Genomic DNA, 27,963 nt, shown 5'->3' with positions numbered 1-27,963 from the left:
AATAAGTCAGCTTGTAGTCGTTTCTAGAAGTCAGAACCCTTGACAAGGTTAACAGGGGACTGTACTCAGCATTTCTGAAAAGCTTTGATGCCTTGGATTATCATTAGGAACCATAACAACGTGGTCTTGGTAGTCACATATGAATTCACTTGATCAGTTAACGTATCAGACTGCATAGTCTAAGCACTCAGAATACTGAGTGGTACAAATCCATGGTGACCCCTTAGCCTAGCTTTGAAATCACTACCTGTTACAAAGCATGGGTTGCATAAATCCTAACTTGGCTAAGCCATAAAGTAAAATTCCTCTGAAAGTCTTGTACATACTCATTTCTAAAATAATGATGAAGACTTTACATTAGCAGTTAACAGTTTCTAACACCCATAGCTCTAATAAAATGAGTACAAGTAAGCCAGTACAAGATAAGGGGATGAGGAAATTGACTTTGTGACTAACAATGAATGATGGATATCAACCAGTAATATAAAAATTCAGTGCCAGCAGCCTAATGATCATAGAATGTACTGCTTCTCCAGTCTCATAGCCCAAGGAAATCAGAGGCTTTGCGAAAACCTGGAGCCAAAGCAACCTAAAAACAGTCCTGCTCAAAAATGAGCTCAATATCATAATTATAGTCTATCACTCGTTTACCATGAAGGAAAGCAGCCTTTCCTTTTCTCAGCCATTTTGATGAATGCCTAGGCCAAATTAGATGACAGCGTTTACTCAGGCAACTGGCTGGTTCCACATTTGCTTCAGTCAAAAGGATGGAGCCCAGAGGCTTTAGGAAAAACATGAACCTACAAAATCATGCCAGATGTTGACATCCAAGTGTACAGGGCTCCTATCTCATGAATCTCATGACTCTGAAATCATGTTGGTGTTGAATGGCAGTGGAAGGCTTTAGTAAGCATGTGCTTTTTTGTTTGTTTGTTTGTTTACCAGGACTTCTTGGAAGAGCTGAAGCTGGTGGTGCGAGGCTCACCGTTCCAGGTAGCCAGCCTGCAAGATTGCTTCCTGCAGCAAAGTGAACCATTGGCCACCACAAGCACAGGTGTGGGAGTTTGTGTTTTCTTATCAGCAAAGACAATAGACAAAACCCCTGAGTGACTCTCACCCAGCGGTGGGCTGTCATCTGTATCTGCTCAAACCAGCCCTTTCTACAACATCCAGAGCAAGGAATCTTTTATTTATACTTCTTTATAACTTACATGAACTTGAACTAACTAGCCAGTGGCTAGAACCCTGGCTTTCTGAATCCCCTTGTTATAATTGTCCAGGGAACTGTTTAGTTTGTTGCTGGCTAAATGTCCTTTACCTTTTGCTATTCCTACAGGGGACTTTAATCGACAATTCTTGGGTCAAATGACACAACTAAACCAGCTACTTTCAGAGGTGAAAGATCTTCTAAGACAGCAGGTAACCAACAGGACCTACCCTAAGAAAAGCTCACAACTTTATCAGAGTAGAAATCTGTATATGAGGTTGGAGCTGTGGGCCTGCACAGACCAGGAAAGAGGCTGGTCTCGAGCCATACTTCAGGTGGCCCCATACAATGCTCTTTACCAGAGCGCAGCCAGAGGTGCTCTGCAGAGGGATACACTTGCAACGAACACACCATGGTTCCCGGTAGAGGGGAAGCCATTGAAGGCTTGAGCACTGTAAGAAGTGTTTCTTGGACAGCTCTGCATGGGTTCTTTCATTCCTGAGTTCTATTAGGTATTCCTGTCTAATCTTTTCCCCCTACCTTTTCCATTCGTAAAGGTCAAGGAAACATCATTTTTACGAAACACCATCGCTGAGTGCCAGGCGTGTGGTAGGTGATTTTCTGAGTGGTTCTGAGCAGGATGGAGTGGACTCCTGGGGAGGGAAGGGGAGGAGGCAGAGCGGAGGCTACAGGGCTGCAGCTCTGCACAGTTGGAAGGAAGGGAAGAAAAGTTCATGGGGAAACTATTTCATGTGTTATGTTTTGTATTTCCTGGACACGAATATGGATTGTTGAGGGTTTTTCTTCTCCCTAGGTCCTCTCAGCTTTCAATCTCCAACCCCAAACACACTAGTTCCCCCAGCACCCCCGGCACCTCCAACTCGACCTCCACGCCGATGTGATTCTAACCCATGTTTCCGAGGTGTCCGATGTACCGACACCAGAGATGGCTTCCAGTGTGGGCCCTGCCCCGAGGGCTACACAGGAAATGGCATCATCTGCTCTGATGTTGACGAGGTAACATTCTGGTAGACTAGGTAGAAGCTCCCCAATCGAACCATAATGCAGGCTGATGACTTGAGGAATGACTTGGGTCATTCTCCAGAATCCATGTCAACATCCCTCATTGTGAATCCTTGGAGACACTGAGACTCAATGAGTAACGGGATGTGTGACACACAGATGTATCCATGTTTCCAACTTTTCTACCAGTCCTTGTTGCTACAGTGCTGTAATTGGAGCAACATCTGCATTGGTGCCTTTTTTTTTTTCAATCTGTATTAGAAATTTGCTTTTTCTGTGTCTAAGAAAGGTTGAGAGGGGAGGATGTGTGCAAGGGTATATTGTGGAACTCTGAATGGATTTCTTTAGGCTTCTTAAAACAGAAGAGGAAATCTCAGACCAACAAGATCTGTTGAGGAAGCCTATAACTTGTGAGTAGAACAAAAGTGGCCAAGAATGGTACCAATGAGATCACATACAGCCAATGCAGGTTGTGTGATCTCTGGGCAGAGCCACAGAACACGATTGTGTGAAGATCATGCCTAGCCAGTCACAAAGATGTGTCCATAGCAGATAACTGGCTGCCACCAAAACATGCCTCCTGGCTCCCAGCAACCAGAGGGAGGCTGGAAGAAGTGGAAAGAAGGACATGTAGGAACGTGAGACCCGCCCACAGCAAGGCTCCTGCAGGCTCAGGGTGCTACTCAGCTGATTACTAGTAATAAGCAATTAAGATTGTCCTAGTGTTAATCCCAGCTCTAGGCAAGTCAGGAGGATCATGAGCCTGGGACTGCCTGGGCTGTAGAGCTAGACCCTGGTTTGGGTTGTTTTTGTTTTTTGAGGCCGGGGGTGTTTTTTTGTTTTTTTTCTTTTTGAAGTTTCTAGTAATCCTTCACTAGGAGAGTCATCTGCATGCATTTCACAGAATGCATCTGTTTTTTACCTGTGTTCTGGAAACTTTCTCTTTTTTGAAAGGACAGGACTGGTCATGTTTTTTTTTTTATGTTAGTTGAAGTTGATGTGCTTTTAAAAAATTTTTTTAAAGTGTAAGAACCAATCTCACAGGCTGCAAGGGCTTTGGAATAGCTATGGGCTAAACAGGACATGGAGGAGGCACAGACTGAGTAAATCGTGCCTGAAGAAGCTCCAGCCCGTCCAGGGGAAGGCCTCTCAAGGTCTTCCAGGGGAGGAGTTAGTTCCCTGATGCTTTTGGTAGTCACCTAGCAACTAGCTGACAGGGATCCAGGACCATGGGCACACAGGGGAGCTTCCTACCTTGGGAGGTAGACTAGTTATTATTAAGTATCCTTTTGACTTCAATGTTCTATAACACAGCAAAGCGTATTAAAAGGCAACTCTCGGGGCCGGGAGTTTGGCCTAGTGGTTAAAGTGCTTGCCTAGCATGCATGAAGACCCGGGTTTGATTCCTTGGTACCACATACATAGAAAAAAAGCTGGAAGTGGTGCTGAGGCTCAAGTGGTAGAGCTCTACCCTTGAGAAAGTCCAAGGACAGTGTTCAGGCCCTGAGCTCAAGTTCAGTACTGGCCAAAAAAAAAGGCAACTCTCAGCCAGGGGCTGGTAGCTGGTGCCTGTATCATATCTAGTCAGGAGGCTGACATCTGAGGATCATGTTTCAAAGCCAGTGCTGGCAAGAAAATCCATGAGATTCTTATCTCCAATTGATCAGCAAAAAGCTGGGAGTAGAGCTGTGGCTCAAGCAATAGAATGGTAGCCTTAAATAAGCACAAAGTTCAGGGACCCTGAGCATCCAGACCCTGAGATCAAGCTACAGGTCCAGCACACACACACACACACACACACACACACACACACACACACACACACACACACACAAAAGATACCTGTGGACTGGGTAGGTCATTCAAGTCCAGTAGGTAACTATGAACTTTGGAAACCTTAATTCTGTTATATGTTTTTCCACCAAAAATATAGTTAATAAACAAGCAACTGCAAATGGGTGGGGGAAAGTCTGAGAGTGTTTTCTCCATGTGGCTAAAGAATAATATTTTTTCCTGCAGTGTAAATACCATCCCTGCTATCCAGGTGTACGCTGCGTGAACTTGGCTCCTGGTTTCCGATGTGACGCCTGCCCAATGGGTTTCACAGGGCCCATGGTGCAAGGGGTTGGGATCAACTTTGCCAAATCAAACAAGCAGGTGGGCTGGAGTTCTGCTTTTTAAAAAATAAAAGTCATTGTTTATCTTATCAGAACAGTTTCCCAGCTCTTCAACAGACCCCTTCACCTCCTTGAGCACCCAGTGCCCTGTGGGATGCTGGGTACACAATGAGTGCAATGTGAAGTTTTCAACATATTTCTGAGGATGTATGTTCATCAAGTCTAGAAAATAAGCAGCTGTGACAGCTGAGAAAATAGAGAATTGCTGAGAAAAAAACAGTAAATGGGTAACACTAGATATGTGGCTCATGGTGCCACATCTTTTGCTGGAAGCCTTCAGACATTTTGTCCTGCAGATTAAGTTGAGAACCAGGGAAACAAATAAAAGCTTTGAAATATTAGATTCCTTTTATAGAGCCATTGTTGCCAATCAGAAGCCATTTTAGAGATGAGAGGATTTCAAGAGTAGAGAGATAATCCCCTGAGGAAACCTTTCTCCCTATATAAGCTATAAATTGCTATAAAGCATCTGAGTACTTTGTGACAGTCTCCATTTATTTCCAAATGTTCTACTACGTCCTGGTCATTATTTAACTGACTGACTGTGAAATTCTTTTTGAGGTTTTCATCCCTTTAAAATGGTTAGTCTATAAATATATTTGACCATCTTAGGGAAGTTATTAGCTTTCAGGAAGGGCAAGAGTTCATTATTTCCTCTCCACCTATCAAGGGGTTATAGAGGCAGCCATTTTTTAAAACTAGAAAAAGGAGCTGGACACAGAGAAATGACAGAAACTACTGGAGTAATGACCTTAAGTTTTTCTTCTTCTCCTCCAAAGACAAAATCTCCAAGACTTACTAAACCAAGAAAAATAGACAACATGAAATATACTGGATTTGATATATGTTCTTGATTCCCAGCAATATGGTAGACAAAAGTGAAATAGAGGGAGCCACTTTGCTAAAATGTGATGACAAATTTTAATGTATTACCAAAGGTTGAAAGAAATCAAAAGAAATGGTGCAGCTTCTGGAAACAAAGAAGAAAAGCCAGTGCTATGAATTGAAGCTCAGAGGTGCCTAAAGCAGGGATGTTTTAACACATTCTCAGATACAGCAAATGCAGTCTGGAGCTTTAGAAAGACTTAGCATGCCTGCTGAAAGCCAGAAGCCTCAGAAAATTATTCTCTTCATTACATTGAAATTAAAAAAAAAACTTTACTATCTCTAAGATACAAGGGAATTTGACTTCAGCCTCAAGACATAGTTGGCAAAAATGAAAATTGCCCATCACAAAGCAAAGCACCAAGTTAATACCATATACAGTTATGAGCTTCTAATCAGTATTAACACACACAGGGCAGAAAGACATGCCAAATGCTAGCATAATAAAATCAGTCCGGGTCGGTAAAACCCCAAATGCCCTGGCTAACATCAAAGAAATGCAGGGCCAATGAAATGAGTATGCAAAAAGTTGAGGCTATGAGGATAGGCTCATAAGTAGCAGTTCATATGAAGAAACTACTATGGCGAATCATGAAATGTTTTAACTTAAATGGACAAATGGATTTTAAAAAAAGGAATAGATAATCAATTAAAGAACTGAGCATAGTGAGAAAACCAAAAAAATTGAAAAATATAAAACTTTGGTCAATGAAAAACAATTATTGATCAGTAAAAATTGAAACAGATTAGACCTAGCAAACTAGGAGAGATGAGCCTAAGAAATGCTCTGAGAATACAGCACAGAGAAATAAAATATGAAAAAATAAACAGGAGGGTAAGGGGCAAATGAGGATGGTGATGGAAAAATAAAACATTATTTGTCTAAGCGTAGTTCAAAAAGAATACAAATAATGAAAATGAAGAGAAGCAGAGAATTCTCCAGAATTGAAGAATTCTCTGAGGAAGTAGCACTGAGTCCCATAAAAGGATAAAAATAATTAACTCTTTACTGACTAAAATTGCTGTGGAGATGAGTTGTACAAGTTGCATTTTCTGAGCTACTTTAAATTCTGTGAAGGCCATTCGCTGTTAGGTTACTCACAAACTACCTCAAATGCCCAGAGATGGCTTAACCCCAGGCCAACATCCTACTTGAAATTCTGTCTTCACTCACACAGCAATGTCTTACTTGCATCTCTCTCTAAGCCACAGGCTTCTCTCCCTAAACCCTCTTTATACTCTTCTGTTGTAGGTGTGCTCTGACGTGGATGAGTGTCGCAATGGAGCATGTGTTCTCAATTCTATCTGTATTAACACACTGGTGAGTAGTTTCTACAGCTCTTCCTATGAGCACAAAGTTGGTATTAAAACAAGTGTGTACTTATAGGTCAGAACCCCAAACATACATTGAACATAAAGGCATAGGACATGGGACACATGGAAAAAATTAGGACAAAAGTGTGTGTTATACATACATTCACTGTAAAGTAAATTTTATATGACTAATTTTATAGATGTTGAGTTTGAATTGTATTTTCTGTGAAGATTGTAATATAGTACTGTTTAGATAACTATTTATTAAATAAGATATTATCCTCGTACTTTAAAAATATAAGGAGTTTGTTAGTTTATATTAACAAATCAGTGATCTGTGACTACACAATTCCTAAGCAATATTCTCTATTTTCATAAAACTTTAAAAAAGTAATTGTATTAAATTAAAATCCTGCTGGTCACTGGTGGCTCACACCTGTAATTCTAGTTGCTCAGGAGACTGAGATCAGAAGATCCCAGTTTGAAACCTGCACATGAAAAGCCCATAAGACTCCTATCTTCAATTACCAGCAAAAAGCTAGAAGTAGAGCCATGGCTTAAGTGGAAGAGTACCAGCCTTGAACAATAAGTTCCTGCACAAAAATTAGAAGCACTTTGAAAATACACACACACACACACACACACACACACACACACACACACGCACACGTACATGAAGACACTGGTGTTCAAGTCTGTCCTTTACTGACTCCATGGCTTGCCACAGAATCTAGTCTAATGAGGGGTTGATTAATATGTCCATGATCTTGTAAGACATGTATATAAGCAGAGAGATAGACCTGGGCTTCACTCAACCATGATATTGCTGAGTGTATCAGAAAATAAACAACAGCCATAGGCTCTGCGAGCTCCTGACTCACACTCCTTTATAGGGATCCTATCGCTGTGGGCCTTGCAAACCTGGGTACACTGGTGATCAGACAAGAGGATGCAAAACAGAAAGAAACTGCAGAAATCCGGAACTGAACCCTTGCAGTGTGAATGCGCAGTGCATTGAAGAGAGGCAGGGGGATGTGACATGTGTGGTAAGTTATTTGCTTGCTTGATCATTTTACTTCTTCCATTTTAAACAATCCTCTCCTCTAATCTCTGCTTGCTTCAGGGTCAAGTGCTACAAAATAAAAATGCTGCCATCAGAGTGGGGACAGAAAGTAGCATCAGTGGGGTACGTGGCTCTTTGCCCATCAGAACTTGAGTTGCTTTGCCTCCCCTCTTGACTATGAGGTAACGCGTCCTCCTTTAGGCATTTGGAATGGTAGAGCCGAGCCCCAGCTCCCAGCAACCTTCTGTGAAAAGGCCTATTGAGCCAGCACCAGGGCAGTGAGGGCACTACCATTTCCACCTGCCCTGACCCTTACAATGTCCAGTGTCAATCTGGCCTAGAGCTCCAGGGGTGAGTCACAGTGCAGTACTAGGAGGTGGTGGACTGTTGTACAGCCTCGAAACCTATTTCCTGCATGTCATTGGAAAAGGATGATAGCACCACTGTCTACGTTCCTCTCAGAACAGAGTGTGGTCAGTCTTCCTATATATTCCTAGCCCTGGAGCCTGCGGAGCAGAAAGAGCTGACACAGGGCTATCTGTGCAGAGCAAGGCTCCTTGGCATTACCATTACCAAATCCCAGGAACCCGAGTCCTTAGCTGGATCAGGGCACTGATGTGTCCACAGACTTCAGGTGCTCACTTCCTCTTCACTTCCAAGGCAGCTGGTGACCCTTCAACTATAGCGGTCCTCTCCTCTCAGGGCAGCAGTATGGATTCTAGAATCCCCCCTCTGTGTGGAGGGGGTAAGGGAGTGCTTGGAATTGAACCTAGGGTGTCGTGCTTGCTAGAGTAGCACTCTACCACTTGAGTACCACCACCCCCACCCCCTGACAGCCCTTCTGTTTTGTATTTGTTTTTTGAGATAGGGACTCTCTAGCTTTGGGCTGACCTTAAACTCATGATCTTCCTTCCCTTACCTGCTAAATGGCTGAGAATACAGCTGTGCATCATCATGCCTGATTCCCCCCCCCCCGTCTCTCTGTCCCCCTCTGTCTCTCTCTGTCCCTCTCTGTCTCACTCTCTGTCTCTCTCTCTGCCTTTCCCTGTCTCTCTCTGCCTCTCTGTCTCTGTCTCTCTGCCTCTCTCTCTCTCCCTCCCTCCCTCCCTCTTCCCCCTCTCTCTCCCTCCTTCCCCCCTCTTTCTCTCTTCTCCTCTCCTCTGCTCCTCTCTCTCTCTCTCCCTCCCTCCCTCTCTCCCTCCCTCCCTCCCTCCCTCTCTCCCTCCCTCCCTCCCTCTCCCTCCCTCTCTCCCTCCCTCCCTCCCTCCCTCTCCCTCTCCCTCTCCCTCTCCCTCTCCCCCCCCCCCTCTCTCTCTCCCTTATATTCAGGGCCTGGATGCTGGGTTTCTCTGTGCTCAATGCTAATGCCCTACCACTTGAGCCACTTCCACTTCTAGTTTTTTCTGTATACTTTATTGGAGATAAGAGTCTCCTAGACTTTCCTGCCCTAGCTGGCTTTGAACCGAGATCCTCAGATCTCAGCCTCCTGAGTAGCTAGGGTTTACAGGTGTGGGCCACCAGCACCCAGCCTTTTTTTTGTGGGTCATGAGGCTTGAACTCAGCCTGGGCATTATTCCTGAGCTCTTCAGCTCAAGGCTACTGCCCTCCCCTTGAGCCAAGCCCCACTTCCTGTTTTCTAGAGGTTAATTGGAGATAGAGTCTCAGGGTCCTCCTTTTGTGCCCAAGCTGACTTTGAACCTTGATCCTCAGATCTCAGCCTCCTGAGTAGCTAGGGATTACAGGTATAAGCCACCATGCCCAGCTTTTCTCCCCCCCCCCCCCCGCGCTCCCTCTCTCTCTCTCTGTCTCTCTGTCTCTCTCTGTCTCTCTCTCTGTCTCTCTCTCTGTCTCTCTCTCTGTCTCTCTCTCTCTCTCTCTCTCTCTCTCTCTCTCTCTCTGTCTCTCTCTCTCTCTCTCTCTCTCTCTCTCTCTTAATACCTCAAACCTAGGCTTCTTTCTTGCCTGGAAATTTTTCTACAGTAAGTATATTACTTTTCATATGGGAATAATAAGAAAAGCCAAAAATAAATAGAAGAAATAAGTATAATAAAATCAGTCTTCCCTGGCAGTACCAATATTCTGAAATAAGGTCAGGAAGAAAGAATGTGCTGTGTCAGAGGGGAGGAACCCCATACTTTTTTCTAATTCATGTTAGGTGGATGTGTTTTAGGAAAAAAACACATTAGAAACAAGTGTATATGTGTACTTAAATCTTCATTTTCTATGAACAAATTGATGGTTCCTCTAAGAGGATGGGTGATGGGACTCTTAATATGTTTTTGAATTTCTAATAAGGCACAACGACAGATGGCAAAAGATTAATAAACTTGGTGTGACTACTAAAATAATTTAATCTGCCAGAAAATGGCTCATTAAAAATGTATTTGTTCTTAGAGGAAATTTTTTTCCCTTCATTAAAATGAGTCAGGAACCAGACCCATGGCTAAACTTTCCAGGCTCTGCGAAGGTGCTGCTGAAACCATTGAGTGGGTAGGGGATTCTGTGGGGAGAAAGGGGTCTGTTTGGAACCCTGCTTTCTAATTCTGGCTGCAGAGAGAGTGCAGATGATGAGAACAGACAGGCTGCAGCGAGGAAGTGGCTGGTCTGAAAGCACCTTACTGTGATTTGAGGCCAGGAAATTTCACAGACTCATGTAGCTTTTCCCCTTGGCCCTGTCTCTCTCAAATTCTTTCCATCTTCTCTCCTTTTGCCTTCTGTCCCAGTTTGACTTTTCTTCCCTGTGCATTTCTAGTTCTTTTTTGGTTTGGTTTTTTTCTCATGCCTCCTCTTCCTTCTTCTCCTCCTCTGCCTGTTCCTGCGCCAGGGCTGATTTTCAGACCCTCCTCACACCCTTCTGAGAAGGATTTCCTTTCTCCTTGACCTGTCAGTTGCCCTTTAGTAGGCCAATAGATTATGGGAGAGAAAATCAAGAAGGCATGCTAGCCACATGGAACTGGCCAAAAACAGTCATGGACAGAAAGTGAAAAGGATGTCACATTGCCCAGCTCTGGGACTCTGATCAAGGCACTAACCCAGGCTGAGCTTACTTGACTCTCCTGCAAAGAGGGGGAATGATAACCTGACGTCAGTGGTGGCACAAGCATACCGGTAGTAAAGAATACAGTTCAGCTGGGTGCTGGTGCCTCACACCTGTAACCCTAGCTACTCAGGAGGCTGAGATCTGAGGATCACAGTTCAAAGCCCGCCTGGGCAGAAAAGTTCCCATGCCACTCTTATTTCTGATTATTCAAAAACTGGAAGTGATGCTGTGGCTCAGTGTGGTAGAGCACTAGCCTTGAGCAAGAGAGCTCAAGACCAGCACCCAGGTTCTGAGTTTAAGCCCCACAAACACTACTACTACCAACAAAGAATCCAGTTTAGAACAACTACTATCCTCCGGCCTATTCTGCTGTTAGTACATACTTACTCTCAGCTGCTGTGGGTAGCCACCGAACAGCCACAACCTGAGGTGGCATCATATGAAGCCTACAATGGGCCTTTGTCCAGAAGAAAGCTCCCACCATTCATTCCCAAAGTGTAGATTTGGACATATCCAGGGAGGGGGAGGTAAGGAAACCTAGTACTGCATACATAGGACTCTCTTCTACTAGAAGAAGAGTGTGAATGGAGACTAAATACTTCGGAAGATTCTTTCTTTAGTGGAAATTCATCCAGAAGACGGTTCAATTCAGGTATATAACTACAATGCAAGATGACAGATAAGTGGGTGTGGTGGGGGCATGCCCAGGACTTGGGGGGCTGAGCTAGGAGAATTATAAGTTTGAGACTAGCCTGAGCTATACCAAGACTCTGTCTCAAAACAATAACAACAACAGCAAATTAAAAAAAGGAGGAGAGTGTCCAACGAATTAGACAATCATATGGAGAATACTTGGACCATAACCCAAAATTACAAACACAGATAACTCTTTGAACCAGGAATTCCTGACAATGAAACTAGCACACATGCAGAATGACAAATGTGCCAGAATTATCTATAAGAGCATTGTTAGAAATAGGAAAGGTGTTAGAAACTTGACATCCATCAGTGAAAAACCATGATCTACATGAACTAACATGAAAAGAGAAAATGGCACTGTGGCTCAAGTGGTAGAGGTTTAGCCTTGAGCAAAAGAAGCTCAGAGATGGCGCCCAGGCCCAGAGTTCAAACCCCAGGACCAGAACAAAATATATAAAAAGAATTTCAAGATAGGTTTTTTTAAGGCACAAAGCAGAACATACATATAAATGTGTGGTATCAATTGATAGAAGACATAAGGAGAAAAAGATCACATGCATTTGATGGTCTACACATGCATTTGATGGTCTACACATGCATTTGATGGTCTACACATGCATTTGATGGTCTACAGGACAGTGGCTTGCTTGATCACCTTAGCTGCAGGTGAGACAACCCATTTCCCCATCCACATCCCTTTAAGTGTTTTTCACGAGGAATCACTGAAAAGTAAGTAGAATTTCTTTGTTCCTTTTTTGTGACTGTTCTAGGGCTTTTTTGCTCAATGCTAACACTCCTTGAACCAAGCTCCACCAAGCTTTTTGGTGATTAATTGAAGATAACGCATCTTAGGAACTTTCCTGCCCAGACTGGTTTTGAACGGCAATTCTTGAATAACTAGGGTTAAAGGCATGAGACACCAATGCCTGTTTATTTTTTTCTCTTTCTGATGTGATACTCTGGTTTGAACTCAGGTCCTTGTACGTTAAGTGTCTATCTGATTTAAGTGCACTACTAACTCGTGACATGTCACTCAGCCTTGCTACACATTAAATGAGTTTTCAGAGAGACTCTTGAGTTTTGCCTTAACTAGCTTAGATCATGATCCTTCTGTTTGCCTGCTGCATAACTATAAGGGTCAGCCACTCAGTCCATGCGCTCAAGTAGGCTATCAGGCTCCAGGCCTTTCCCTAGAGGATGCTCATAGTGAAGCAGAGGCTCTGTGGATACCTTCCCAAATGCCAGGCTCAACTTCCAGGCCTCTACCGGGCTTTCTTTTCACAGTGCGGAGTTGGTTGGGCTGGTGATGGTTATGTCTGTGGAAAGGACGTGGACATTGACAGTTACCCTGATGAAGAACTTCCATGCTCTGCCAGGAACTGCAAAAAGGTAAGGGGGACAAGCAGGGAGGGAAAGTACACAAAGGCTATGGCCTTTCAAAAGGAGAGGCTCTACAGATCCCACTTCAATTATATTTGTAATTGGTGTCATCTGAAAATGAAGTGAAACAGCCACCGATATTAAAGCCAGGCAGCCACCATCAGTTTGGGGAGCAGGCATGGTTTTTTGACATGAAACAAATGTGCAAGATGACACTAGACTATCCCCATGTAGGACAACTGCAAGTACGTACCAAACTCTGGCCAGGAAGATGCAGATGGAGATGGCATGGGAGATGCCTGTGATGAGGATGCTGATGGAGATGGGATCCTAAATGAACAGGTACCTGCTTCGTGGGAGGAACTGCAAAATGCCACCATGGCAGGGAAGATAGAGGGGGGCCCACAAAGCAAACTGTTAATCACCCCAACTGTTACCTCCATGCCTGTGTTCCCGTGGCACAGCAATTCATTCCCCTGTAAGATTCACAAATGTACAACTGAGCTTGGGCACTAGTGGCTCATGTCTGTAATCCCAGCTACTCAGGAGGCTGAGCTCTGATGATCATAGTTCAAAGCCAGCCCAGGCAGGAAATTCCATGAGACTCTTATTTCCAATTAACCACCAGAAAATCAGAAGTGACACTGCGGCTCAACATGTTGAGCACTAGTCTTGAGCAAAAGAGCTAAGGGACAGTGCCCAGGCCCTGAGTTCAAGCCAACTATATAATAAAATGAAATATACAACTAACAGCTGGATACCTGTGGCTCATGCCTGTAATAAATAACCGTATATTATATATATATATAATACAGACATACGTTATGAATACACACACACACAACTGACAGGTGCTGTCACCAAAGCTCTGACCATTCATAACAGTGGGGGAATGAATTCATTAGAAGTCTGAATAAGTATCCCACTGCCTTTTTTTTTTTCAGGATAATTGTGTCCTGACACACAATGTGGACCAAAGGAACAGCGATAAAGACATCTTTGGGGATGCCTGTGACAACTGCAGGACTGTCCTAAATAATGACCAAAGAGACACTGATGGGGATGGCAAAGGAGATGCCTGTGATGACGATATGGATGGAGATGGTGGGTTTGCTCCACTGTCTTTTACTAGGGTTTATTTGTCCCCTTTTCCGTGTCCTAAGTGTGAAAACAGAATTGCTGACTCAAACTGATTCACCCAACGGTTCACTTTGGCTTGCATTTGGCAGCCTGTGACTGGCTTGTTCCTGGAGCCTACATTCCTATTCAATAACCCCAGCGTTTCTGGGACTCTGTGCCATTTCCAGACATCCCCTTCAAGCAGTATGATGTCAGGGCAGTGTTTTTGCAGAGCCACTGTCCTCCTAGGCTGTTCCTCTTGTCAGTTCTCAAACCTTGGTGACCCAAGACTAGGGAGATGAGCTTTGAGCAGGGCCCCGGGCTATCCTGTGGAGGCAGGTTCCTGCTGAAAGCTAGGCCTTTCCAGGGAGGTGTGGCAACACTCTGCCTGTTCTGGGCAGAGATGTAGAAGCAGTAGTGCTCAGCCTGAGAGACTCCATCACTGCTACTTCCTGTGAGGTCCTTGTGAGGGTCACCTCCTGGAGTTTGCCAGCCCTGAAGCCTCATGGGATCTGAGGGAGGATCTTGGTTTCTGAATTGATCCCATAGCATATAGACTGATAGACAGCTATCAATCATGCATAGCAGCATACCCCAAAATCTGAGAGTATCTGACATTTATATCACATCATAGAGGACTATCTGAAGAAAAATTCTAGCCATTCCAAACACACACACACACACACACACACACACACACACACACACACACCAAGAATATCTAGTCATCCCTAAAATAGGACCTCAACTTCTGTGAACTCCCCCAACTGATGGCCCTAATCCAACAGTACCCTGCAAACCAGCTCAGTGAAACACAGCAAAGAACGTCCCAATTTGTAGCATTTGTTGGTTTCTGCAATGTTACTTCTCCCGTCATCCTCAATTGCAAGCTCCCAGTATGACACAATTGAGGTGAGAGGCCTTCAGTGAGTCTGGCTTCACACACCAATGCCCAGAGCCCTTGTACCTCAGAGGTCACTTACCTCTCCAGGGCCATCCTACCTAGTCATCAGCCTAACTAGTCTCTAGTTACTATCACAGCCCTTGACATTTAGGAGAAATTGAAGTGCTAATTAATTCAAAGAGCCATTAAGTTTTTTTTTTAAGTCTTCCAACATCCTTCCTTTGAAATAGTCTTCAGGTCAGTGCTGGAAAAGGTAGTGGCAGTGTGATCCTGGCCCAGCGGAAGTTACCAATCCCCAGAGTCTGGACTCTAGAACAGCTAAAAGTCCCCATATTTCATCCCTATCTGTGACATCCCCTTGACCTAAGGGAGCAATCTTCTTCATGCAGGAATAAAAAACAATTTGGACAACTGCCCTAGAGTTCCCAATCGTGACCAGCAAGACAAGGATGGTGATGGTGTAGGGGATGCCTGTGACAGTTGCCCAGATATCAGCAACCCAAACCAGGTTAGTAGGACACAAGGAAAATCAAACCCTGGGCTGAACTCCTTTGTGCAAACACTTCTTGAAGAGCAGGGTGGGATCAGATGTAGCATGCATAGCAGAGCGTGCTAGCCAGTTCTTCACTGGTGATAGATACTTACATAAGAAAGCACACAAAAAGTAATTGCACTCATTACTTGACGTATGAACTTGTAACCCCCCCCGTGCATCATCTTTACAATAAGTAAAATAAATAAAGCACAGGTGGGGAAATAACACACAGGAGGCCTGAGCTTGCTGGGCTACAGCTACATGAGGCTGGATGGGGGTTTTCTGAGCCCTTTGGAGCTCAGCTCACAGCTGCAGCATACAATAGCATTAGTAGCATGGATTTAATGATGCCCTGGTGTTTTGTTTTGGGGTTTTTTTTTTTTTAAGGAAAACAGAACATGATAAAGAAGCACTGGGAGCCGAATCACATGTCTCTCTACTCCCAAACCCCCATACAGCTTGTGTATGGACATTTCAGATTAAATTCCATCAGTGATGCATTATTTCCCTTCTCATCTCCCTGCCTGTCTGGATCACTGGGCATGCTACATCATTTGCTTCTGAGGCCCTGAGGAAGGGGAGTCATTATCGCCCTCCGTGACTCACTCCCCATTTGGACTCTACTCCAAAATGCAGGAGCAAAGCAAAGTCAATTTTCTTTGTCCGCTGTTCTGTAGTTGGCCCCCTTCCAACTCGTGCCAAAGTACTGCGTCTCCACCTGCCGCTGCACTGGCCCGGCACCCTTTCCAATCAGCTCATCTGGTGTGTAGGCAGTCCCGCCACGAAGCTTGATATTTCAGAAGGCTTTTTTGAAAATTCAGCATTTTGCCTACACCAATATGGTGTTGTCCTTTTGCAGTTTTGTACCGCCTGAGTTGCAGAGGAATAATGCCTGAAATCCAGTGATGACGGGCCAACTCTGCCTTCTCTGGGACATTCTGTACATACAAGCCCAAGGATAAATAACATGTTGTGTTGTCTTTGTAGTCTGATGTGGACAATGATCTGGTCGGGGACTCCTGTGACACTAATCAGGACAGGTAAGGCACATTTCCCAGCTACAGAGAGACAGGTGCAAACATCTAAAGAGAGCTTTCACTGTCAGCTTTCTGAAAATGCCTTCCTTTGGGAACTTTGGGTGAATTCGGCTACTGATGGAGCAGGAGCTCTGCCTCTGATCAAGGCCCCCTACTCATCTGAACACATAGCATAGGAGCAGTGATGTCCCAATGGGCCACTAGACAGTCTAGCAGCAGAGCTCTCTTAAAGGAAAAGCAGTCTAGCACAGGGGCTCCAGAGTGACACACCGGATATATATCTCTCGTTAGGAAATGTTTCGACTTAGGCAGTTGGAACAGAATCTCAAAGGCACAACAGGAAAGGCATAACTTCTCTCCTGGTACCTGGGGCATAGACCCAGTTCCATGCAGTCAAGGACAGCTCTTGGGAAGTCCCATCTCCTTTAGGTTCCATGTCCTTGCTTGCCAAGTGCGTGCCAGTTAAATGAGCTTAAACATTTCCTATGTCTTGTAAGAATCTCAGTTTTTTCATTGACAAAGCAGAGCTAATTAAATGCATCTTGCAGATTATAGGGAATATTCAGGATAATGTAGATAAAGCTGGTAAAAATGTGAAGAAAGCGCTGGCCCATGGGTGGAGAAAATGGAGGCTGCATTCATGAGAACTGCCATCCCAGTAGAGGAGGGGCAGCAGGGGCTGGAGTCTGAATGGATGGCTCTTTTCATTGCAGAGAGGAAGGTGGGACTGCTATCCTGACAACTACCTAAATGATCTACAGCAAGAACCTCCCCTGTCTCCATTCTGTACTGATAACCATCTATGGAATTTTCTAAAATAGCTTATCTTGCCAGACTCTAGATGTTTGCTTAAAACACATGACTTGTTACGCCACATTTCAGTTCCCACCAATTTGAACTTTAGAGAGAACAGGAATTGCTTTGTTTCGCATACAATGATCTGGGGCTTTGTAGAATGGCTGCTAATGGAGCAGTTGTGTTATTTTAGAAGAAAAAGTAAAAGTAAAATAAAAAAGAAATAAAGGAAAAGCCTTGCTATGCAGCACAGTACTGCCATTTGGGGCACAGTATTCTGCTTGTTCAAGCTGGCCTCAATTTTTAGGTCCCTTCTGCTGAAGGGAAAATGAGGTCTGAAGGGGATATACTGACCCCGTTTTCCTCCTGGGTCCTCTGCTAGAGAACACAGGGCCATTCTCAGGCCAGAACGGGATGCAGGTGGAGTGGGATAGATTAAGGAATGGCCATTCTGGTCTCAGGTAGCCATGAGAGGTCTCAGTAGACTCTAGGAGCCCTCTAAGGGACAGAGCATGCTCGTCCTCTGGTGGCCCATAAGCTAGAAATAAGAAACGTCCAGGCCAGCTTGAACCTCTGAATTCAAGCAATAATGCCATCCAATAAAAAGAAGAGGGGGAGTAATAACTAGGTGGACAGAGATAGGACATCCTAAGAAATTCTTTAAGTAGGCTGAGCCAGGATTCCTACAGGGCAGGCTGGCTCCACTGTCTCTTGCTCTGTGCCCTTCACATGTCCTCTGAGTTGGTGCCATCCCCAGAGATGGTCAGAAGCCTCTGTCAAAAACAGTCTCTTATCTTCCTGAGTAAGCAAGGATCGCTTTATTTAAGAGGTTGATAAAGTGGAAATATTGTCTCCAAGGCCAACAGGCCTTATCCGCTTATCCAAGTGAATGACCCTACTGGGTCTGATTTAAAAAAAAAAAAAGACAGTCCTGACTATGTGTTCTCTCCTCTGCAGTGATGGAGACGGCCATCAGGACAGCACAGACAACTGCCCTACCGTCATTAACAGTGCCCAGCTGGACACTGATAAGGACGGAATTGGTGATGAGTGTGATGATGATGATGACAACGATGGCATTCCAGACCTGGTGCCCCCTGGCCCAGACAACTGTCGGCTGGTCCCCAACCCATCCCAGGAGGATAGCAACAGTAAGTAGACTCAGGGCCCAGGCTCCCTCCAGCCAAGTATGAAAATGACACCTCCCGCAGAGCCCTGAGGACACAAGCATTTCCAGCACTCATAGCTCCCATCATCTGCTTCTTCAAACCCAGTTTCTCTGTGTAGCTGCAGCTTGCATGGCTTTGGACAGTAGACTTCTGAGAGACAGCTGTCTCCAACTCAAGCAAAGCTTTTCAGCTTCACATCTTTCTAAACAGCCAGAGATGAGAAACACAAAATAGTCACATAATACAGCTAAGTGTCCTTAGGGCCTGGAGATCAGCTTCATAGTCTTGCTCACTTCCACTGGGAGCTAGACAGAGAGGAGGCCACAGTAGAAATGGTGTAGGCTGAGTTCATAAACCTGGATGCCTACAGGGCCAGACAAGGAAGGTATTATGTTCTCCCAGCCAGATATGAGAAGTCAGGGGGTAGAGGGGTCCATGGTAAATGAAGAGGGCTCACTCACACTGGTACAAATTCAGATAGTTCAAACATTGTATCAGCTGAACAAAATACACTGTGGATTACATTCAGCCTACAGGCCATTAAAATCTCATCTTAGATTCAGGCAATAATGATAAGCTTCCCTCTTGGTGATCCACAAAGTCCTATAGACATTTGCTATGTCAACTTAGGCTTAAGACCCACCACTTAGAACCCAACTATATGTGATAAGAACTTGCCGGGGACAGAGTAGAGGCCAGTTGCTCAAACTGATGTATAAGAGACTCTGAGTGTCCAGACACCAATGGCTCACACCTGTAATCCTAGCTATTTAGAAGGCGGAGCTCTGAGGATCACAATTAAAAGCCAGCCTGGACAGGAAAGCCCACAAGGCTCTTCTCTCCAATGAATCACAGGAAAAGCTAGAAATGGTGCCATAGTTCAACTGATGGTCTTGAGCAAAAGGAGGTCAGGAATAGTGCCAGAGTTCAAAACCCAGGACTGCCTACCCCCCCCCCCAAAAAAAAAGAAAAAAGAAAGAATCAATGAAAAAGGGAGAAAAGGAAAGAAAGAAAAGATGGTTCCCGGATGGAGCACAGATTAGCTCAGAAAGACCCACCCCAGGGCTCCTCTCCCAGAAATGGTGGAAATCACTGGCCCTGGGGGCCAGGGCTTGGGCTTTTCGTGTCTCTCCTGTACCGCCCCCTCTTCTCACCAAGAAAGGTGGATATGAGTGAGCACCTGTCCCTTTTCTCACCCACTCAGAGGACGGTGTGGGAGACATCTGTGAGAATGACTTTGACCAGGATCACATCATTGATCGGATTGACGTCTGTCCGGAGAACGCCGAGATCACCCTGACAGACTTCCGAGCCTACCAGACCGTAGTCCTGGATCCCGAAGGGGATGCCCAGATCGACCCCAACTGGGTGGTCCTGAACCAGGTGAGTGTCTTGGGTTGGCAACAGCTCTACTTTGCCTCTAACCAAGGCCCATCTGATAGCAGGAAGCACCATTTGCAGGCTGCTGACTAGCAGCCAGGCGCTGTGCAGGTGTCAGTTTGTCCCAGTAGCCCTGAGACAAAGAACTTGCATTCTGCCCACATCCTGGATGATGGAATGAAGCTTGCTAATGGTGGCCCTGCCGTGAGTGGCTTCGACAGCTCAGACTAGAGCTAGGCAGTACCACACCCTTGACCTGCCTCCTGCAAGTCCTCTTATTGTGTAAGTAAAGAAGAACAGCAGAGAGGCTTAGTTGCCTTTCCAGAGTCACAAAGCAAGTTGTGTTTATCAAGGTGTGTGTGTGTGTGTGTGTGTGTGTGTGTGTGTGTGTGTGTGTGTGCGTGCTAGTCCCTAGGTTAGGGCTTGTTGAGGCAGTTTAGGTGACGATCTTAGCAAAATTACTTCTAGTCATCTCTGAGCTTTGTTCAAACCTTGATCACCTTTTTTTTCTAGTCATGAAGCATAAAAGAAGATAGGGAATTACTGAGCTAATGAAATCCATATACCGGTCACTCATTGGGCCTGCGGGCTTCCCTGATGCTACCTGGTCCTTTTCAGGCCTGTTCTTAGCACCCTCAACTCTTCCCACAGGGCATGGAGATCGTGCAGACCATGAACAGTGATCCTGGCCTGGCAGTGGGTATGTTCAGAGACTCAGTAACAGCTCATATAGGATTGTGCCAGCTGCTGAAATGGCTTGCCTTGTGTTCTAATCTTACCTGTCTCTGCAGGGTACACTGCTTTTAATGGTGTTGATTTTGAAGGCACCTTCCATGTGAATACGCAGACAGATGATGACTATGCAGGCTTTATCTTTGGTTATCAAGATAGCTCCAGCTTCTACGTGGTCATGTGGAAGCAGACAGAACAGACATACTGGCAAGCCACGCCATTCCGAGCTGTTGCAGAGCCTGGCATTCAGCTCAAGGTAATGGTTAGAAGGCCCTCCCGTCCCTTTCTTCTAGTCCCCTCGCCCTCTTTCAAGTCCTAATTTCTCCTAAATGGCAACTAATCTAAGAAGCAGATGCGTTCTTGCTGACGTTCGAATCAGGGAAGAGAAGGCCAATAGCCTTGCATTTGCTGCTTTGTATCAACTATAACCCAATCTCCAGGCAACTCTCATGGTGGGGATTTTGACCTTAGTGGGTCAAAACTATTGGAATGTTTGGGGTATGCTTCAGACACGCTGTGTTGAAAACTGGTTAATGTCTGTCATTGAGGAGCCCAACTGTGTTCAGGAATTTGGGGTCCCCTCTGTTACCTGCTGCAACAGAAGATCAGCTGCAGCCGCAAGGCATTTGGTGGGAGCCCTCATTGGTCAAATACAGGGAGCATCGAACTCACCGGAGGGAAAATGTGCAGTAGTAGTATTCACTGTTGAGTTCAATTCATTCTAGTCCTAGGTAACATCGCCTCGGCTCAGGACAGGCGGGCTGTCCTGTTCTAACACCTGGCTCCTGTCCTTCTGCAGGCCGTGAAGTCTAAGACAGGCCCTGGGGAGCATCTCCGGAACTCCCTGTGGCACACAGGGGACACCAGTGACCAAGTCCGGCTGCTGTGGAAAGACTCTAGGAATGTAGGTTGGAAGGACAAAGTGTCCTACCGCTGGTTCCTGCAGCACAGGCCCCAGGTGGGCTACATCAGGTAGGTCAGGCCCTCTTCTCTTGGCACAAAGCACAGGCTCCTGACTTCAGAGAGTCCCCAAGAACTTGTCAGAACTTCCACAACCTCAGGCCAGGGCTCCCAGAAAAGAAGTGAGGGGAAGATACTAGCCTCAGCTGACACCAACACCGAAGGACCACGCTGGGGGTGAGGCTGCTCGAGTGGGAAGGGAGCCTTAAGACACCTGTGTACTTGAATTGTGGTGAGCTTGGGCCATGCTCTTTACAGATGGCTGATAGTGGACGTGCTGATGGTATGAGGTGGGGTGTGGGGGGATGCACTGCTGTGATGCCACCCACACCCTCCTAAGACTCTTCTGGATCCTTCTAGATTCGTGATTCACATGAAAGGCACAGAGCCCTTTCAGTCTATTTTCACTACAGAGTCATGGATACCACAAGAGTAGCACCTGTGGGATTTATCTGTTTGTTTTTGGTTTTTGTTTTCTGGTCCTGGGCAGGACCATGGCATTGTCCCTTAGTCTTATTTTTTTCTTAATCAAGGCTAGTACTCTACTGCTTGAGCCACACCTCCACTTCTGGCTTTTTAGTGGTTAATTGGAGGTAAAATCTAACAGATTTTCTGCCTTCACTGATTTTGAACTTTGATCCTCAGATCTCAGGATTACAAGTGTGAGCCACTGATGCCCAACTACACCTGTGTCTTTTATCCTGATATCCTCTGTGCCCACACAATGCCTGGCACACACCATGCACAGCAAAAAGTGGGCATTAGACCAGTGTGACCTGCCTGATTCCTTTATAAGGCTGCGTTTTAACTAGTCTCAGGAATTACCGTGGCTTATGGCTCCATCTCTGAAGTATGTGCCTAACTTTTTCACTCCTGACACTTGTAGATGCATGCTCATGTCACTCTGGCATGAGCACTTTTAGGGAGGTTGTGAATTGTACTTCTGTGCCCAAGCTAGAATAGCAGCTTTGTGGAACCAGAAAGTCTGAGGGATAATTCATATTCTCTTTTTTTTTGCGGCATTATGTACAATGTACTCTGGTTACTACACAGTAAGAAACATATTCTGATCATGCTAGCAGCTCAATTCAGTCCAATTACCCTTTTTTTCTTTTTTTTTGCCAGTCCTGGGCTTGATCTCAGGGCCTGAGCACTGTCCTTGGACTTTCTTGAGGCTAGAACTCTTACCACTTGAGCCTCAGCACCACTTCTGGCTTTTTCTATGTATGTGGTACCAAGTAATCGAACCCACGTCTTCTTGTGTGCTAGGCAAGGACTCAACCACTAGGCCAAACTCCCAGTCCTCCTATTACCCTTTGTAATGACAAATATTTTGAAATGTCACTTCCTCCTCCTCCTTCAAATGAGATCACTAAAAAGGACTCTAACTACGTATATAATTTTAGAAAAATCTAAGCCCTACCAATAATATGAAAAAGAATAAATCAATATGCAACAAGATAATGTAAATTTGGGGGCCCAACCACACCAGAAGACAAGATGAAATTGACACCATCACATGATAAAGGTGACATTTAAATAGAGATTGTTATGTCAATGACTTAAGTGTCTCAGTGGTGGTGCCAATGGTGATAGTAAGTTCTGAAATGGCAAACAACTCCTAATTTTCAAACTAAACAGAGGACTCGGTATTTACCCTGGAAAATTCTGTTTACATTTAAATCAGTTCAGAGTATACTTGCTGTTCAAATAAAAAGGAGTTCTGCTGTAACATTAGAAGCAGGCTCTTCACCTTCCCATGTGCCTGGAGGAATCTCCAAAAGTATACAGGGCATGGGCCCAACTCCAGACCACTGCAAGACATCTAGTGACCCTGTCTCATGTCACTCAATACCACTGTGGCAACCAGAAGAGCCCCTGCACATGTTTAAAGCTGCTTCTGGAGTGTTTACTCCTGTTGAGAGTCACAGCTCTGAAACCACTCCAAGACTCAAGAAAGTTCCAGTGTGAAGCATGATAGCCACACAAGGTAACTACAAATCACAAAGTCCTTTACCTGTGACACAACAAGCTATTTCTTTTCAAGTCAGCAGCAAACATCTGTCATGTTTACTAGGTGAGTAGCATCATGTTAGGCTGCTTAAAAGGCAAGTTAGGCGGACATGACCACTCGGTCCTCCCCTAAGGATCTTCCAGTTGCAAGGGGAAGAGAGGTAAACTAGAGCGCAGTGCAGGTCAGTGGGGAGTCGGGTAGAAAGGCAAGGCAGGCAGGGAGTGGGACCCTGGCCCCGGTCTTGTTGTGAGCTCTTCCCCCTTGGTTACATTTCATGGACACCTATTGTCTGTGTTGTCTACAGAGTGCGATTTTATGAAGGCTCCGAGTTGGTGGCTGATTCTGGGGTCACCATAGACACTACCATGCGTGGGGGGCGGCTTGGCGTTTTCTGCTTCTCTCAAGAAAACATCATCTGGTCCAACCTCAAGTATCGCTGCAATGGTAACGCATACTCTTATTACTGAACAATATTATTAGCATTAATCAAACAACACTATCTTATTTCTATAATATACATTTTCCCCAAAGGCCATATGCTTATTAAAACCTGATTATCTCTGTGCAACAGGTTTCCTCTTTTACAGATGTGGAAATTGAGACTTTACTGCCAGATTTGGGGTGTGGGGCTCAGGAAGAACCTGAAGTTTAATTGACAGGCACCTTTACTTTCATGTGGCTCAAGTGTAATCATAGACTGAAAAGCCACACTGCCTGCTGATTTTCTTTAGGTCTCTGAATGAGCACTGCTGGGCTTAAATCCAACAATTTGTAAAGCAGCCTGAAACAGAAAATGGCTGTTGCTCTTGCAAGGCCTCTTGAATAGGCAGACAGTGCCCCCTACAGGGTTTGCATAGCATGTGCTGGATAAAGAATCTTAACTAACTATCCCCATGTGTCCCTTCTTGTTGCAGACACCATCCCAGAGGACTTCCAGGAGTTTCAAACCCAGAATTTCTATCGCTTGGATAATTAATCTAAGGAAGCAATTCCTAACTGATTTTCTAAACACTAAAACCATATATTTTTAACATCCTATAATTTTCCTTATATAGACTGGATTCTTTCACCAGCCCAAATATCAAACTTTTTACACAAATGTGGAAATAAAGGAGAAGAGATCATTTCTAACAAATGTGACTCTAAGAAGTTGTTTCCATATGGTTCAGGCTTCTACAGCATAGGTGTTTTTCTGAGAGATGGACAGAGAGTTTGCAGGGAGAGTTTGTCCTCTCAAGTGAGCAGTCTGTGTACATAAAGCAGAAGACTCCAGTAAGAGATCATACCTGAGGTCACACTAAATAGCTTCACACCTGATAGGTCAGTGCTGGCCTCCGAGTCTCCCTCATTCTAAGGAGGGAAGTTCCCGAAATATTTCCCCAGGAGCAGTTTCCCTGGGAAGACTTGTTCTGACAAACCCTGAGTCCAACTGGCCCAAATTCTTCCTGATAATTCCAAGCACTCCCTTGCCCACCCCACACACTGCACAGAACCATTAACAGAATTCTTCATGCTTATTTATCCATGTGGCTCCCCCTAGTGGTATGTGAACATACCGAAACTAAAGGATAATGTCATGACAACTAGTATCTCACAGTATCAGGTAGGAAGTAGCTATCAATAAACGTTTGCTGGATGAAAAAGTGAAGAATGGATGCCTCTTTTCTCTGGCAGTGCTGGGATTTGAATCTATGAACTCATACTTGAGCCACACACCCAGTCCTATGTGCCTCTTACGCATCAATTATTACAGGTGTAGATAGACCATGGAAGCCAAGACATGCTCTAACTATGGTGGGTCAGTAGTAGCTCTTTGTTACAGGACAGAAATTGGCTTGTTTTGTGTATTAACCTTTCTAACTTTCCCAACTGTGTAAGACACAGACCCATAATTTCTTTTATCAATTCCCTAGAAATTTAATTCCAAAGAATATCACTGGGTAGTATTATATTCTTCAATTTCAGAATTACAAGACATCTTAAAGCATAAATAAAGGATAAGTATGGTTAGCATGATTTACTGTATTTTTAAGATTCGAAAAACATAATGGGACATGCATAACCACTATGAGACATAGAGGGGTTTGGTACATCATCTCCAAGTGTCAGGCCAGAAAGTATGTGCTACTTCTTTTTTTTTCTTTTTGCCAGTCCTGGGGCTGGAACTCAAAGCCTGAGCACTGTCTTGGGCTTTTCTCAAGGCTAGCGCTCTACACTTGAGCCTCAACATCACTTTCGGCTTTTCTATATATGTGGTATTGAGGAATCAAACCCGGGGCTTTGTGCATGCTAAGAACTCAAATACTAGGCCAAACTCCCAGCCCCAGTGCTACTTCTTTAATTCAGGACATTTGATATCCTACATAAGATATCAGAGGGGCAGGCGTGATGATGCATGCTGTGGTCCCAGATACTCCGGTGGCAGGAGGAAGATCACAGTTCAACAACAGCCCAAACAAAGCACAATACCCTCATATGAAAAACAGTGGTGGGGGGTCTTGGCTCAAGTGGTAGAGCAGTTGCAGAGCAAGCACAAGGCACTGATTTCAGACCTCAGCAATGGTGGGGGCGAGTATTTTCCCATTGGGGAGAACTGAAGCTTATCAAAATCACCACTACCAACTACCTGTTCACCTGTGGCACCTGCTCTAAGTTGTCTGGGCCACATTTCTGTCTTCCAAACCTGGCTTACACATGACTGAAACACATCTACAAACATGTCCAACTCCAAAATGCCAGAAAGAAATGAATTCATTTTGTTGGAGGTTGCCATCTTTCAACCATCCCTCTCTACCTTTTTTGGCAGGGAGGGGAGGGTATAAGCCAGTTCTTGGGCTTGAACTCAGGACCTGGATGCTATTCCTGAACCTTTTTGCTCAATGCTAATACTCTATCACTTTGAGCCATACTCCCATTCCCAGCTTTTTGGTGGTTAATTGGAAATAAAGCTAGGAGTTTAGCCTGCATGCACAAAAACTGGGGTTTGATTCCTCAGCACCATATACATAGAAAAAGCCGGAAGTGGTGCTGTGACTCAAGTGGCAGAGTGCTAGCTTTGAGAAAAAAAAAAAAACAAACACAAGGACAGTGCTCAGGCCCTGAGTTCAAGCCCCAGGATTGGCAAAAAAAAAAAAGAAAGAAAGAAAAAGAAAAAAGAAAGAAAGAAAGAAAGAAAGAAAGAAAGAAAGAAAGAAAGAAAAGAAAAGAAAAAAATGACCCAAAGCAATTTGGTAACTAGATCATTGGTAACATGAATCAAAAGAAATGAGATGCTTGTGTACCGTATGCAGGTTCACACTCAGATCCTAGAAATACTGCAATTATAAAAGGGAAGCCCACCTTTCCTCTGAGGTCTGGTGAAAAAATCCCCCTTCAGGGTTCACAGCTCCAAATCTTACATCCCTTTCTAAATCTTTGATTAGTACACAACTTTAGGCAACTGAGAAGTTCACTTTAAATTTCTTAATGTTAGGTCTGCTTTAGCCTAGGTACCTCCCTGTTGAGGTTTTCCCAGGAGTTTTATTCACATCAATTCAAAACAGAAACTTTTCCCATTTCCTCTCACTGCCTCTAGGTATTAGTCAATTTACCACCCAACCCAATTGTGACACTGGCAAGGGTTCAAAGGTGGCTTAAATCTCATGCTTGAAAGCTTCACTTATTCTTTTTGAATGTCAGGCCTCTACTGCAAACATCTGCTGTAGCAGGTCGTCAGTCAAGCCAAGAAACATCCAACCTTGAGCCTCCTCTTCGTAGTTATTGGGGTAGAAGGTACTGAAGGGACCTCTTCACTGGCTCTGTTCAGTCCAAATGTCAGTTGGGACAGGAAGAATAACTCAGAATCCTGAAATGGGTTGAGTCCCAATGTCCAATACAGGCCCAACTCAGTGAGCGTGGACTACTGCTAACTGAAGAGAGAAGGTCCGTACTTGTACTTGTTTTTTAAAAGGTGACAATAAAGCTGCTTAAAATGAAGCCATCTGCACAATTTTCCACTTTATCAGAAAATATCGCCTGTAAAGGCATGATATAATGTTGATTTCTTGGATTTATTGCACTGATTAATAAATCTCTGAAACTTGTAAAAAAAAAAAAAGAATCCAATAAATTGAATTTGTGATTCCACTTTAAAATGTATAGCTGAGCACTTGAATTTAGATTGCTTTTAAGTGGAAAGGCACGGGAGAATATAGTTGAATATGTAAATAGTATTGTGGTAGTTAAGATAATTTATAATCTACAGTATTTATAAATTTGTTATATTTACAAGAGTAATTTAAAGTATGGGTAGGCTTTGTCAGACAAATGACAGAAAAATTCAACATTAAATTTACAAATACAATTACAAATGTTTAAGGAAATTTAATTACCCACATTTTCAAATGGCATGAAGAATTAATCAAAAGCTTTAAGATGACTATAAATTTTGCTATAGAGTCATAAGTAGATTTGTATATGGAGTAATGAGATTTCTTTGCTAGAACTTAAAACCTTAAGGTTTTTGCAATTTATAACCCTTACCAAATATTA

The 27,963-nt window shown here is 44.3% G+C and overlaps 1 protein-coding gene across 1 annotated transcript in view; it reads left to right on the top strand.

Annotated features, from left to right (window-relative positions):
- Thbs4 (thrombospondin 4) overlaps positions 1–25,398 on the top strand; it is a 41,065-nt gene extending 15,667 nt beyond the window's left edge. Inside the window, exons 3-21 of the mRNA XM_090331705.1 lie at positions 946–1,054; positions 1,337–1,419; positions 1,765–1,816; positions 2,022–2,224; positions 4,250–4,387; positions 6,545–6,613; positions 7,500–7,652; positions 12,693–12,797; positions 13,023–13,130; positions 13,733–13,892; positions 15,201–15,319; positions 16,334–16,386; positions 18,136–18,329; positions 19,552–19,730; positions 20,379–20,427; positions 20,519–20,715; positions 21,259–21,431; positions 23,738–23,877; positions 24,348–25,398. Coding sequence (XP_090187831.1) covers positions 946–1,054; positions 1,337–1,419; positions 1,765–1,816; positions 2,022–2,224; positions 4,250–4,387; positions 6,545–6,613; positions 7,500–7,652; positions 12,693–12,797; positions 13,023–13,130; positions 13,733–13,892; positions 15,201–15,319; positions 16,334–16,386; positions 18,136–18,329; positions 19,552–19,730; positions 20,379–20,427; positions 20,519–20,715; positions 21,259–21,431; positions 23,738–23,877; positions 24,348–24,409 — 2,346 coding nt within the window. The 3' untranslated portion in view covers positions 24,410–25,398. The remainder of the gene's footprint in view (positions 1–945; positions 1,055–1,336; positions 1,420–1,764; positions 1,817–2,021; positions 2,225–4,249; positions 4,388–6,544; positions 6,614–7,499; positions 7,653–12,692; positions 12,798–13,022; positions 13,131–13,732; positions 13,893–15,200; positions 15,320–16,333; positions 16,387–18,135; positions 18,330–19,551; positions 19,731–20,378; positions 20,428–20,518; positions 20,716–21,258; positions 21,432–23,737; positions 23,878–24,347) is intronic.
- Positions 25,399–27,963: the final 2,565 nt, after the last annotated feature.

Source organism: Megascapheus bottae, chromosome 4, assembly GCF_031878675.1.
Source record: "Megascapheus bottae isolate mThoBot1 chromosome 4, mThoBot2.hap1, whole genome shotgun sequence".
In the NCBI taxonomy this organism is placed as follows: Eukaryota; Metazoa; Chordata; class Mammalia; order Rodentia; family Geomyidae; genus Megascapheus; species Megascapheus bottae.
The sequence above is the reverse complement of the archived record's forward strand: the minus strand, read 5'-3'. Positions and strand labels throughout refer to the sequence as shown.